The sequence below is a fragment of the Leopardus geoffroyi genome, chromosome B1 (assembly GCF_018350155.1).
Source record: "Leopardus geoffroyi isolate Oge1 chromosome B1, O.geoffroyi_Oge1_pat1.0, whole genome shotgun sequence".
Lineage (NCBI taxonomy): Eukaryota > Metazoa > Chordata > Mammalia > Carnivora > Felidae > Leopardus > Leopardus geoffroyi.
In genome coordinates this window covers 114350088-114364427 of record NC_059327.1, presented here as the reverse complement: position 1 = coordinate 114364427, position 14340 = coordinate 114350088, and the positions used below count along the sequence as shown (strand labels likewise).

At 39.4% G+C, this 14340-nt stretch overlaps 1 protein-coding gene across 1 annotated transcript; it reads left to right on the top strand.

The window, feature by feature from the left end:
- Positions 1-3109: 3109 nt before the first annotated feature.
- On the top strand, positions 3110-13506 carry OSTC (oligosaccharyltransferase complex non-catalytic subunit). Its single transcript, XM_045470868.1, has 4 exons — positions 3110-3316; positions 7199-7292; positions 9574-9771; positions 12927-13506. The coding sequence occupies exons 1-4, from the start codon at positions 3178-3180 to the stop codon at positions 12943-12945; spliced, it is 450 nt and encodes a 149-aa protein (XP_045326824.1). The 5' UTR covers positions 3110-3177; the 3' UTR covers positions 12946-13506.
- Positions 13507-14340: the final 834 nt, after the last annotated feature.

Here is a 14340-nt window from a genome sequence, read left to right as displayed (position 1 = left end):
AGCTCAACAGAACATCCCTATCTGCCACAGACGTTACGAAGGATATTGGATCTGCTGAGTTATGTGGCCCAAGTGACAGAGAAGTTTGCTCAGCAGGCTGGACCTGTTGCAGAAGCTTTGCTTATTCTGGGTTCCCATTCAAAATCAGCAGTTTATTGGATTACTCACTAAACAGATTGGAATAACATGACCAGAGGAAGTTACGATATGATTAAATTTACATTAATCCACTGTTGTTCTTCAAGATCCATCCTTCTTTTACAAGGGCTGAATTAGCTAACTGAATGCAATGTAGTAGGAATTGCCATAGTGCATCTTTCAGACCTTTGATGATGACATCAGTCTCTGCAGTCACCGCTTTTGTTTTGGTATGTAAAGCCTGTTCTACTGGTTCGACTTTATCTTTCCTACCATAAGAGCTCTCACTCTACAGGTAAGGAAACTGACACAGGGATTGTTCCACATCTGAGTATGTTTATTCCAGCTGAACTAATCCCAGCATTCTTACTGCCTCTGGAAGGAGAAGTAAAAGGAGAGCAGCGATGGAAAGGGAACTCGTTCCATGCATTGCTGTCGTCATGATACACATATACCTATGTTTTATTTGTGAATTTTAATTTTCAAAATTTTAAATAATGACAATGATAACAAAATTCGCAATCCAATATTGCATCAGGAAGAGTTTGATAGAACAGGAGACATAATAGTGCCTCACCCAGGGCCTGGAACAGAGTTGCCACTCAGCAAATACCCATTGAGCTGGGGAAACAAACATATTCATGCTTATACAGAACCCGGAGGGGAAGAACATAGCTCACGAGACTGTCAGCTCAACTGCAAAATGTCTTTGTAAATAAATAAGGGTTAAAATTGTGTATTATTATCTGACAAAAAAAAAAGAAGGCTACAAATATCCTCCCTAAATACATATTCAAATAAACTAAAGTCAGTAGTATTAATAGTCTTGGTAGCTCTAGTTTGTTTAGAATTTAGTTAAAAACTTATTTGTGGGATTGTCCTTCTTTTGATCAGCAGAGCCATTCCTGACTTCAAGGCTTTTTTTTTTTTTTAATGTTTATTTATTTTTGAGAGAGAGAGAGAGAGAGAGAGAGAGAGAGAGAGATAAAAAGAGAAATCACGGGGGAGGGGCAGAGAGAGTGAGACAGAATCTGAAGCAGGCTCTGCATTGTCAGCACAAAGCCCAATGCAGGCTCAAACTCATAAACAGGGAGATCATGACCTGAGCCTAAGTCGAAAGCTTAACAAACTGAGCCACCCAGGTGCCCCAAGGCTTTTAATTAATACTTCCTATCTTAAACTTGAGAATCTTGGCAGATATCAGTTTTATGCTCTTATCTTCCTTAAGTGGAGATTTTCTTGTGTGTAGTAAGAATTAGCCATTTTTGCTTGTATGTATAAGTAACTTAGAATGATAAGCTTGCCTGTATATAATGTTTTAAATCTGTTTCTTCCAACATTTGCCCTTCTTCATTTATATAAAATATCCACTCACTGACTGATTTGATTCTATGTTTACTTATGGGCATACTCTAATATCCATGGTTATATTCATTATTTCCTTGGTTTTCAGTTACAGAGTTTATGTTGTGTTTAACCAAAACATTTTCCGCAGAGGACACAGATGGTAACAGATGTGCATTTTTATTCATAAAAGGGTTTTTTTTTTTTAAAATACCTGGCTTATAGAATATTACAAAGTCAAGCTGGCAAATATTTCAAGTTTTAAGATGTTAAAAATAATAATTAATTGGTTTCTGGAACAAACTTACTTTTTGGAACAGAGTAAAAAAGTGACATTAATAATACATAGATGACTAGGTAGTTTTATTTTGTCCTAAAAAATGTATATTTTAAAAATTTCTAGGTTTTTTCCCCACAATGTATACACAATTATTTTGTCCTAAAACATATAGGAAGAAGGATACACTTGCCCCATCTTAAGCATCTCAAATCTTATTTCCATTCAGCGCAAGTCTCAGCCAATCACAAACTACTACACTTTGTAAGTTTCACTTCTCAAGCTTCAGTTTTGTCATATGTAAAGTGCGGACGATAGAATTCACCTAATAGAGTTGTCATGAAGATGAAATAAGAACCAGTGTAAATCACTTAACACAGTATCTGCCAAGAAGTGGTTAATTAATGTTTCCCTCCTGAAGCTACCAAGGAAGCTTACAAACTTTGAATTTCTATTCTTTCCCTTATTTTTTCAAGGCAACATATTTTTAATTGTTCCAAAGTTTTCCTCATTTATAAAACCATGCTAAGTTCAGAAACATTCTGCTTTAGAATTCCCAGAAAATCTTCCAATGTATAAATACTGGTTTCCGTGTAAACCCCCCTCATTAATTATTGCTGATGTTTTGGATATGGAGTTTTAATAGAGACACCAGGCTGATTTCAAGATTTTCGGCCAGAAAGATTTTAGCATTTATGAGGATAGAGATGGTTGAGGGAGAAGCAAAGTGGAGGGTAGGACATGGGTTATTTAAAATAGTATTTTGGTCACGTCAAGGTATCAGCTTTAGGCATCCTGTGGAGATGCCCTCTTGATAATTTTGATAGATTTGGACTGGATATTTTTTAAACTTTGATAATATACTAGTTTAGCAATTATTAATAACAATTGTTATTATGATTGTCCCCACAACTACATCGTGAAGCGAAAGTCCAGCAACTAGGACTTTCTCAGGCTCTTGAAAAAACCGCTAATGGAAAATGCAGAACGTCCCAAGCGCTTCCATTCATCCTGTAGCTCTGGGAACCTAGAACGCCCGCATCCAATCAGCTTCCAAATCCCCAGCGCCGGCAAGTGGGAGGGGCTCAGATGTAGACGGCCTCCTCTGCTTCTCCGGCTTGGCCACGTCTGACGCCCTGCAGGTCCTTGAAGGTATATAAATCACCTGTCTACTCATTACCAATAATTGAGCTTCTTATTCAAATTTATGCTTAACAAGATTTAATAAGATATATCTTTAAATCGTGTTGTTTACTCATTCTTCGTAGTTTCTTCTTTTTCCTATGTATATAGGTCTCCTAGAGTTACGGACCTGCAAGTTCCGTTCGCTGGCGCATGCGCCGGCGAACGGGAGGGCGGGCCTGTTTCCGGGTGGCGCGTGGGGCTTGTGGTCGAGAGGCTACCCTGCCGCTACCAGCATGGAGACTTTGTACCGGGTCCCGTTCTTAGTGCTCGAATGCCCCAACCTGAAGCTGAAGAAGCCGCCCTGGGTGCATATGCCGTCGGCCATGACGGTGTACGCTCTGGTGGTGGTGTCTTACTTCCTCATTACCGGAGGTAACTCGGGCTGGCTCGGGCCCGAGAGGCGCTGAGACGCGGAGAGCCGGCGGCCCCCGAGGCGCGTCCGTTCCGCTCTCAGCCCCGGGGGAAGCATCGCTGTGTTCTAGGTCTTTTCGCAGGGTGGAGGGAATTTCTGGGGTCTCAAGTATTAACAGCCCAGAGGTTCATGTGCTCTCACGCCCTGTCCTGTGTCCTGAGAGGCTACTCTCATTGTTCTCCCATGTTCTCACGCCCGTTGCCTTTCCGCACTTCTAGCCTCTTAGCCTAGGGATGCGAATCGAATATATTTTTCAAGCCCAGATTGTAATTCTGTTTATTGCCTGCAATTATCAGGATTCCATCCCCTCCTGTAAATTGTTTGACAGAGGCCCTGGAGAAGTCTAGTCTTGCCCATTCTACTCGGTTGGTCAGGAGGGTTTGGGGACTTCTACCTTATCTTTGTGTACAGCCCCTGGAAACGTGGAAGAGACATGACAATCCTTGGGGTTTGTTAACCCACACCTAAGGGTCCGTTGTTGCTTTTTGCCCTGGTCAACAATAAATGTGAATGGAAATTTCCAAATCCACGGTTTCGATTAATATTTAAGATTGGAGTTAGATTTGCAGAAGGTATTGTATTTCAAAAAGCAGAAGTTGAAGATTTAAAGAATAAGGAAAATAGCAGTACTATTAAACACTCCAGAATTGTTCTATCCTGGTGTTTTGTTTTTTTTCCAAATAAAAAGTTGCAAAAGGGGCGTTGTTTTGTATAGTGATGAGTTGGCAATCCGGCTACAATTTTCAGGCCACCACCCTTGCAAGCCACAGTTCCACGATGTACTCAAGACTATTATATTGTACTTCCAGATTTTGAGAAGTGGGGTACTTACCTTAGGTGTTACAAAATTGAAGCTTACAGATTAGGGACAGCAAAAGTTCCCTTTTTAAGGGACTAGCCATAGGCATCTTTATTTTCACAGATGTGAAAAGAGTTGTTACTCAAGAGGGAAGAATGTGAAACTTTGAGGGCTTGGTACTAGAATTTGTCTTTGAATCAACTCCCATCCCAAATCTAGAATAATGATAGTTCACTTAAGTAAAATATATTTTAAATATTTTTTTTATGTTGGTAAGATACTATCCTAACATTGCATTAACATTAACATTTGCTCAGCACATTAATGGGTGCTGTATTGAAGAAATGAAATTTAAAATGCATGTGATTTTAACAAAAAATGAGTCTTTGTCTGCTTTGATCTGCTGGTCTCTTCTCCTAACCCTAACCTCCCTTGGAGTCCAAGCCTTTGTTAGAAACCTCACAGTTTTCATTCTGCCCACTTATTCCCGTTGATTGTTGTAATGGGGAGATTCTCTGCTCCAATCCCAGGGGCAAATTGCAAAGGACACTTTTTAGTGGCTAAGGCCATGAGGTGTCTCATACAAGGAATTGGTTTTGCCACTGGAAAGAAGTCTCTTCTAAAAACTGTGAGTGTACTTCCATAAATAATGTTCATTGCTGAGAAATATTCAGCAAACAATGCATTGAGGTTCGATTAAGTTCCAGGCCCTAGGTACTGGGAATGACAGTGAACGAAACATAAGGACGCCGTCCTTCTGAAGCTTATAATGTCATGGTTGAGGCTGGTTAAATATCACATAAAGCTTTTTCCACTGCGTTATTTTTTCCATTAGAAATTGCCGGAGTTGCACTGAAGGGAAAGAACAAGAGATTATGGGAAAACAACAGGAGTTGGGAACATCACATTGCAGTGTGGTTCCTGGGGAAATGACAGGTTAGCCAAAATCTAAAGAATTGGGGGAGAGGAAATAGTAGGCAAAGGGAAAAGGATGGACAGATATGGAACCAAGAGACCAATTAGGTGGGTTTTGTAGTTGACTAAGACTAACTAGGTTGGTGGCAGGTAGATGGAGGAAAATACAATGAAAGATACTTTGGAAGTTGATTCAGTAGGTCTTGATGGATTGATTGGGTTATCAGGAGTGATTGGGGAGAATGCAGTGCGAAGGAATCTTAAACTGGTGTTTGGTTTGAGCATCTGAGTAGATGGAAGTGTCATTTTCTGAGATTGAAGAGATGAAGGTTTTTGCTGGGGTACAGTGAACCACAGGTCACTTCGGGATATGTAACAGTTGGGCATGGTTATGTCAAGTTTGCAGATATGAGTCTAGAATTGAGAAAATAGGTCTGTATTGAAGTTGGTTAACAACAAATGTTTTTTGAATGCCTCTCCTAAGCCAGGTATTGAAGAACATAGTGAAAGTCCCTGTGCTTAGGGAGCTTACATCTAATTCTACTGGGGCTAACATTGTTTGATCGGTGTTGGCATATTGACCTTCATTAGCGCATGGGACTGAAAGCCCTGGGAAGGGATGGGTTCAGTTCCGGAGGGAATGTAGACAATGAGGACAGTGGATCAAGCCCTAAGGAATTCCCAGCATGTAGCGGTTTTATAGAAGAGGAGGCCCTGCGAGAGAGGTAGCGAGAAAACATGGACAGGAGTATCACAAAAGCCATGAGAAACCAATTTTCCCCCAAGGAAAATGGATTTAGTAAACTGGATTGAGTGCTGCCGGGAAGCCTCCTAAGATAACTGAAAAATGTCCATTGAATTTGACACCATGAGATCATTGGCTACTTTAGCAAGAGTAAGATCAGCGGAGGCAGATACCAAGTTCGAGTGAGTTGAAGACTGACGAATAAGGAAAGGGAGACAACAAGTTTACCTTTTTTTTTTTTTTTCTTCCCCAAGAAGGAAGTCTCACTTTTTTTCAAAAAGGAAGCATAGTAATAGGATTTAACTAGAAGGGTCTGGAATCCAGGGAAGGTTGATGTAGGAAGGAGAGGGTTGAAATACAGGAAGGAGAAGCCATAGCCAAAGGAACAAAGTCTCTGAGAAGGCAGGAGGGGATGGAGTCCTGATAATTGCAGAAGCAATCCCACATTGGTAGGAGGAGGGACTCTTCCTCTCTTGGAGCTGGAGGGAAGGAGGAAGGGATGGCTGTGGATGCCAGCTGGTAGGCTTGGTGGTGGTGGTGAGAGATTAGAGAAGCCCAGTGTGATTGCTTTGTTAGTCAAGGGTGAGGGAGACACAGACTTACGATGCGTAAGAAAAGCTGGAAGTGAGGATGTTGGAGAGTAGATGTGGACAGTGGGAGATCCGGACAATACTAATGTTGATGGAATTAATGATCACAGGGACATCGTGACATAAGTGATGGACATTAATGATCATGAATCTCTAGTAATGCCTGTCTGCCTATTGGTATGATTTAAAAATGTCTCCTTATTTTACATTTAAGCAAGAAAATTACTCTAGTCACAGTACCTCTCAATTGACAGCATTTTCTTGAACTAAAATAATAGCCTTTAATATTTAATCTCCTTTATGAAGTAATTTTTTTTTAATGTTATTTTCGAGAGAGAGAGCGAGACAGAGTGCAAGCAGGGGAGGGGCAGAGAGAGAGGGAGCACAGAATCTGAAGCAGGCTGCAGGTTCTGAACTGTCAGCACAGAGCCTGACACGGGGCTTGAACTCACAAACCGCGAGATCCTGACCTGCCTGAGCTGAAGTCGGACGCTCAACTGACAAAGCCACCCAGGCGCCCCTATTGTGGAGGAATTCTTGAGTATAAGAAACAGTTACTGAATGAATTTCTTTTATGAAATACCTGTTTTAGAGATAGTATGCTAAAATATTGAGTTGAATTTCTGAAAGTTTTATCTAAAGTTTAGGAGATTAGCTGGGCCTCACTTGATTATATTAATATATCAAAGCAGTCCTGTTTAAATATAAATGAATCTTTAGAGACTGATGAAAACTCTAATCCTTTTTAAAAATTAGGAATCCAATCTAATCTGTACTATTATCTTTCATATAGGAATAATTTATGATGTTATTGTTGAACCTCCAAGTGTTGGCTCTATGACCGATGAACATGGACATCAGAGGCCAGTAGCCTTCTTGGCCTACAGGTAACAGTTGCCTTTTTGAATGATTTGGTGGGAAAGAAGGTTGCTGGGGCATGAGTGCTTTTTAAAAGTACAGTGAAACCTATGGGTCCATCTGCATTTAGATAATAGCTGTTTTAAAATGCTAAATGCAGAGATGCAGGAAGTGGGCAAGCACAGAAGTATATTATTTATTAGGAAATAATATATTTCACAGTGATTGACATGATCACTTATTTAAAGGAGGGTATTGGTTTAAAATACACATATAGGCTATTCTGGGGATGAGGAAACTGCGGGTACCAATTTATTTGTAAGTAATGTTTTTTAATCTAAAAAAAATTTTTAAAATGTTTATTTATTTTTGAGAGAGACAGAGAGCAAGTGGGGGAGGGGTGGGGGCAGGGAGACACCAAATCTGAAGCAGGTTCCAGGCTCTGAGCTGTCAGCACAGAGCCCGACGTGGGGCTCAAACCCACGAACCTTGAGGTCATGACCTGAGTTGAAGTCGAACACTCAACTGACTGAGTCACCCAGGCGCCCCTGTAAGTAATGTTTTATTGGAACTAGGCATGCCCATTTGTTTATATACTATCTATGGCTGCTTTCAAGCTGCAGTGCTAAGTGTGACACAAACCATATGGCCTATAAGCCTGAGACATGTATTATGTGGCCATTTAAGGAAAAAATCTGTGAGCCCCTAGACTATACTATTAAATAATAAAATATAATAATAATTTTTGAGGTACCTGGGTGGCTCAGTCGGTTAAGCTTCTGACTCTTGATTTTGGCTCAGGTCATGATCTCACGGTTCCTGAGATTGAACCCTGTTTTGGGCTCTGTGCCGACCATATGGAGCCTGCTTGGGATTCTCTCTTTTCCTCTCTCTCTGCCCCTCCCCTTCTCTCTCTCTCTCTCTCTCTCTCTCTCTCTCTCTCTGAAAATGAATAAACATTAAAAATAATTTTTGAGACTTAGGTGTTCCATTTGAGTAATGAATCACCATTCCAGTGTGGTTTGGCTTACCTGGGCAGTGCTTATTATGTTGCTTTCTAAATCCACTTGATAACTGTCCATCTAAACATAGCTATATATTTGTATTGATGCTGAACGTTAATGATGTTCCATACATAGCATATTCCTGAAAAAAATGTTTGTGATTCTCTGGGAGTGAGGGGTATCTAGATGACAGGAGATCTTGATGGTAGGGAAACCTTTCATACTGTTATCATTGGTACTGTTGGAATTTTGAGCCCAGTGCTCAAAATGTATTATGTATTGTGTATTGTGTATGCGTGTATTGTGTTTTCAATTAAGGCAATTAGCTGACAAAAAATATACCTTCTTTAGATATACCTTTGTATAAATTATCCCTTTAACAGAGGAATTTGCTTTTTGGGGATCCATGGATTCAGAATTTTGAAAGGTCTGTATTGCTAGAAAAAAACAGATATACGTATGTATAAAAATTTGCATATAATTCTAAGGATTTATAGATTGCTGGAAATTCTTGTGGGGCTCATGGAGCCTTAGTTAAAAATACTTCCTTTCAGGGGCGCCTGGGTGGCGCAGTCGGTTGAGCGTCCGACTTCAGCCAGGTCACGATCTCGCGGTCCGTGAGTTCGAGCCCCGCGTCAGGCTCTGGGCTGATGGCTCAGAGCCTGGAGCCTGTTTCCGATTCTGTGTCTCCCTCTCTCTCTGCCCCTCCCCTGTTCATGCTTTGTCTCTCTCTGTCCCAAAAATAAATAAATGTTGGAAAAAAAATTAAAAAAAAAAAAAATACTTCCTTTCAAAATTTTCCCTTTGAAAAAAAAATAATAAAATTTTCCCTTTGAAACAAGAGGTTTACTCTTGTGAAACTTATAGAAACATTTCTTACCAATTCAAATTTGAATTTGATAGTAGAAGTTTAAATGTCATTATTTTTAAAAGCAAAACAAAGGTTCTGGGTTAAGGGTTTCTATACATACACTAATTTGCTTTTTAAGCTAATAATTAAAATCTCAGCATTGATTTTACATTGACAGTTGTGTTAATTGAGGTTCTAAAACTTTTTTGAACATAAGCCCCATGAAGACACAGATTTTGTTGTATCCCCAGAACCTAGAATAGTGCTTGATACATAATTCAGAGATGGCAGGAATTGAAATGAATATACAGAAATGTGGTAAAATAGTTGTAAGGTTAAGAATAAAAAAGCAGCACAAAAATATTTAAGCAGAAATAGGTCTTTCAATCTAAAGACAGGTTTTTTTATTTTTCTGTGAATTTTCATTTATTGTTTAATCTGGTTTTTCTTTTTCAGAGTAAATGGACAATATATTATGGAAGGACTTGCATCCAGCTTCCTATTCACAATGGGAGGTTTAGGTTTCATAATCCTGGACCGATCGAATGCACCAAACATTCCAAAACTCAATAGATTTCTTCTTCTATTCATTGGATTCGTCTGTGTCCTATTGAGTTTTTTCATGGCTAGAGTATTCATGAGAATGAAACTGCCGTAAGTTATCAAGTACTTTGTATAATCAGCAGTTTAACTTTTGTTGCAAGTTGGTAAAATAATCACTTGGATCACATACAGTCATAGAGGATTTAATTTAGCCTTCATTTAAACGGATGAAAATGCTGAGAACCAAAGGAATTTGTGACTTGTTCAAGGTTATAGCTATGGTTAGTAGTAAAATTGAGACCAGTTGTCTTTCTGTCATCTCCATTCATGTTCATGAAAAATGGTTATTTTGCTACAATGTCACTGACCACTGACTGGAGATCTTGTTTCTTTAAATTGCTTTTTGCTTAATCTATAACATATGGGATTTCAGTAGTAATAGTGATAGTAGGGAATTTTTTCAAGGCATTAATTACTGCTGCTCTTTGAATACTAGTATGAGGAAAACCCATTAAGCCTTGGGCAGGGAGGGAGTTATTGCCTCTCCAAAAAGATGGGAAAAGGATCGTGTGTGTGTGTGTGTGTGTATAAGAAGATTTTGTTTCAGAAAACATACAATATTTTTAAAACAAAAAAAATTGGTTTTATGGCAACTTTTATAATTCCATTTGAGATCGTTAACTTGAAATAGGGACAAGTCTGATCACATTTCCCTATATTCTTATTTCACCTGTGGATGAATTAGTAACTGCAGGAACATTGGACAAGTATACCATACAAAGATTAGCTCTTCGTAAATTTATTTTTCAGGGAGTATATTAAACGTCAAGTTTCAACTATACTGATTTCTTAGAACTGATACTCCCATATTTTATTATAATAGACAGTAAAAGAGAATACAGGATGTGTGTGTTTCACAGGTTCACTTATTCTGTGGCTTAACCTGTCCACCGTAACATCTAGAGTAGAATGGGCAGACTTCCCCTAGAAAGTCCAAAGCACTCACTTCTCCTGCAGTCATGTTCTCATGCTAAGGCAGGATGGGAAAGATGGGAAAAGAGCAGCGTTCTCTGTCAGCTGAATATCTGTGTGGCCACATAGTTCCCTCAGACTCCTCTGCCAGTGGCTCTTATTTTTGTCTGGGGAAAACAGTTTTAGCCATTGGCTAAGTTGTATGAAGAATTAGGCACTCCAGCCTCCTCTTTTTGTTCCTCTTTTTTTCTGTCCCTGTTGGAAAAGATACACTTGGTATGGAAGAGGCTGAAGTTTTCCAGAGCAAAACAAGAAAAGAGGAGGCTCCTAGAGAGATCGAGAGGCTACTACAAATTAACAATCAAAACAGATGGAACGTTTGGAGAAATGTAGCAGAATAGAAGTGGGCTGTTTTGGGGCGCCTGGGTGGCTCGGTTGGTTGAGCATCAGACTTTCGATTTGTGGTTCAGGTAATGATCCCAGCGTCCTGGGATTGAGCTTCTGTCACACTGGGCCTGGAGCCTACTTAAGATGCTCTCTCCCCTGTCCCTCCGCCCTTCATCCGTGCGTGCCCCTCCCCCATGCTCTCTCAGAAATTAAAAAAAAAAATCTGGGGGGAAAAAAACAGGTGGGCTGGTTTTGTCCATGGAGCCAGATTTGTTTTTATTCTACTTAAGCTTCTCATTCTTCCTTATAGTTTTAGGTGTTCTCCTTAGGATATAAGTGCTTTTCTTTTTAGCTCAGGTATTTGACTTTGAGGATAACAGAGCTATCTACTGCTTTAAAAAAAAAAAAAAAAAGCTTTGGAAAGTGCTTAATTCTCTGGATTGCCTCCATCTTACTATTGCAATTATTTAGGTTTTTCTTAATTTTTAAAAATTTTTTATTTTAGGGAGCATGAGTGGGAGAGACGGGCAGAGGGATAGAGATGAGAGAGAGAGTGTGTGTGTGTGTGAGTAGGGCAGGGACAGAGAGAGAGGGAGACACAGAATCCGAAGCAGGCTCCAGGGCTCTGAGCTGTCAGCACAGGCCCTGATGCGGGGCTCGAACTCAGGAGCCGTGAGATCATGATATGAGCTGAAGTCGGGGGCTTAACCGATTGAGCCACCCAGGCACCCCATGGTGTAATGTTCTAAAATTAGGAAAAGTGTTTAGTTCAGAGCAGAGGGATGGGTTTCTATTTTTAGGCAAGTATGTTATTAAAGCTGTATAGGGACGTCAGCTGTGCTGACAGCTCAGAGCCTGGAGCCTGCTTTGGATTCTGTGTCTCCCTCTCTCTCTCTCTGTCCCTCCCCCACTCGCATTCCGTCTCTCTCAAAAATAAGTAAACATTAAAAAAATTTTAAAAATAAAGGCTATATGAAATAGTCTATTGAATAGATTTTATCATGCAGTTGAGGACAGAGTGGCAACAATTGCCTTTTTAGCAATTTGAACTACCATGTGTTAAACCTGATGAAAAAAGCTAGGGAGCTCCTGCGTGAATCCTGAGATCATGAGATCAGTTCAGAAAAGAAATTCTAAAGGAAAGGAGAAATGAGAAGTAAATGTATAATAATAATATCATTTAGGGACTAGGAGAATGCATATAAGCAATTTTTCCCTGTAACTGAAATTTAACTTTAGTACATGTACTAAAACTTTATCTTCCTCTTTTTTGACCCACCACTTTCTAAACTGTTTTATTCCTTCCTTAGCATTTACATTTGTATTCAGCAAATATTATTTGATAACGGTTATTTGCTGGACACTGAACATTGAGCATAATTTTGCCTTCTAGACTCAGAATCCTTTTCCATTTACGCTTAATTAGGCATAGCAATACTTTTCAGTTCAGTTTATTTCCTTAATGTAATCTGCCATTTCTCATTGTTATCATTGTATACCTGTTGTCATTTTATCCTTTCCTTTCTCTTCTTTTTGTTGTTAATTCTGTGATTGGAGGACATAGATAACCTAGCTATTTGATTGCGTTTTAAATCAGTCCTTGTTGAAGGATAGCTTCACGGCCTGGCTTTTTAACAGCCTCTGTGGGTGTTTGAGTCTCTGCTCATTTGCTTCCAGGTTTGGAGCCATATTGGTTTGTAACTGTATGCTTTGAGGGGAAAGGGTAATGGAACTGAAGCCCAGTAATATATTTATTTATTGGGGAGGCAAGATTCGAAATAAAAACCATACGGATGAGTCACAATTATATTTTCAGATTGTCATTTGATTCATCATAAAATTTGTTGGGGTGTTTTGAAATGTTGCTTCCTTTTCACTTTCTGTGTTTATAAATTTCATTCCTGCAGGGGATATCTGATGGGTTAAAATGCCTTTTGGGATGAAATCTGTGGATATTGGATTTGCTCCTGCTAATGAAGTTTTAAAGGCTGTACCAATCCTCTGACGTGAACTATGGAAAAGAACGAAGCAGCAGAAAAGAAGCATCTAGTGAAAACATAGGAAGCATGTTAAAGCTTGAACTAGAATGTCTTCTTGGTATCAAAGAGACAAGCTTATCACAGTATTTTTCCTGCTGGCCTATGCCGACGTACCAATGATGTTAAGTGGCATTTTCTTCTTAGTTTTTCATTTCTTAAAGAAAATATACTCCGTTTCTACAGCTGTAATACTGAATAAAGTGATTATTTTTTACAGCCCCCCTTAACATTTTTTGGAGATGATATTTGTGACTTTCAAAAATTAATGTAAAATCAGGAAGCGAGATCCCGTAAGCTGAGAACTCTGGACAGACGATCAGCTTTACCTATGGTGCTTTGCCTTTAAACAGAGTGTGTGACAGTACATTATTTCAGATGTGTCTGCAAGACCGTTTCCTGCACAATAAGGTGTATGAGAGGAGCAGAAATAAATAATTTTTCTAATTAACACCTTTTCTGTTTGTTTTATGAGACTGACACGCTACCACTGCACCAAGAGGGCCACATATTTTATGATTTAATTAACCAATGGTATTAACTTTTCCGTCTATAATTACTCATTCCTACCTATAACTCTCCTAACCTACTGTTGGTAGGTCTAAGGTCTCAAAATGTAGTTGGCAGGTTGCCTTGTAAGGTAGCAATTCTGTACCCCTCTAAATATTCAAGCACGGGCTGCATGCATGTTAGAGTCGTAAGTGGTTGTGTGCGAGGAGAACTCCCTTCAGGCATTTGTTTTCAGTAATTAACACAATTGTGAGCACATCTAGAAACACCCCTACACCGGTCTGGTCTTCCCCCTAATTTCTTCTTGCCAGGTCTTCTGGTTCTCCCTGACTGGCTGTGAACATCACTTCTCTAGCTGCTCAACTAGTTCTTGTTCCGAGATCTTCACAGTAAAATTCCATCCCAGGTGATTTTTTTCTAATTCCAAGGCGGATTTCAATGTAGCCATTCATTGAGTAAAATATTCATTTATTCAAAAAGTTTTGAGAAGATACGCCACGTGCCACTGAGCATTATAAGGATGAGTAAAACTGAAAAGGCTCTGTTTTCATAGAGCTTCTGTTCTTGTAGGGAAGCCAGATAAACGAAAGATAGAAACTGTTTGCAAAATGTCAGATACTGATAAATGGCCACAAACAAAATAAGTCCTAGTATGTTGTAGTGATCACAAGACATGGGAGAGGGGGTTGTTCTACCTCAAGGCCCTGAAAAAGGAAAGCAAGGCCTGTGTGTACTTAACAGCATTAAAGGTTTTTTTTTTAATTTTTTTTTTTTT

What these genes read in the sequence shown, in the direction of transcription:
- OSTC (XM_045470868.1), top strand. Translation starts at nt 3,178, where the DNA reads ATGGAGACTTTGTACCGGGTCCCGTTCTTAGTGCTCGAATGCCCCAAC. An exon ending in TTACTTCCTCATTACCGGAG is followed by an intron (nt 3,317 to 7,198) that starts GTAACTCGGGCT and finishes TCTTTCATATAG; the next exon opens with GAATAATTTATGATGTTATT. An exon ending in GTAGCCTTCTTGGCCTACAG is followed by an intron (nt 7,293 to 9,573) that starts GTAACAGTTGCC and finishes TTTCTTTTTCAG; the next exon opens with AGTAAATGGACAATATATTA.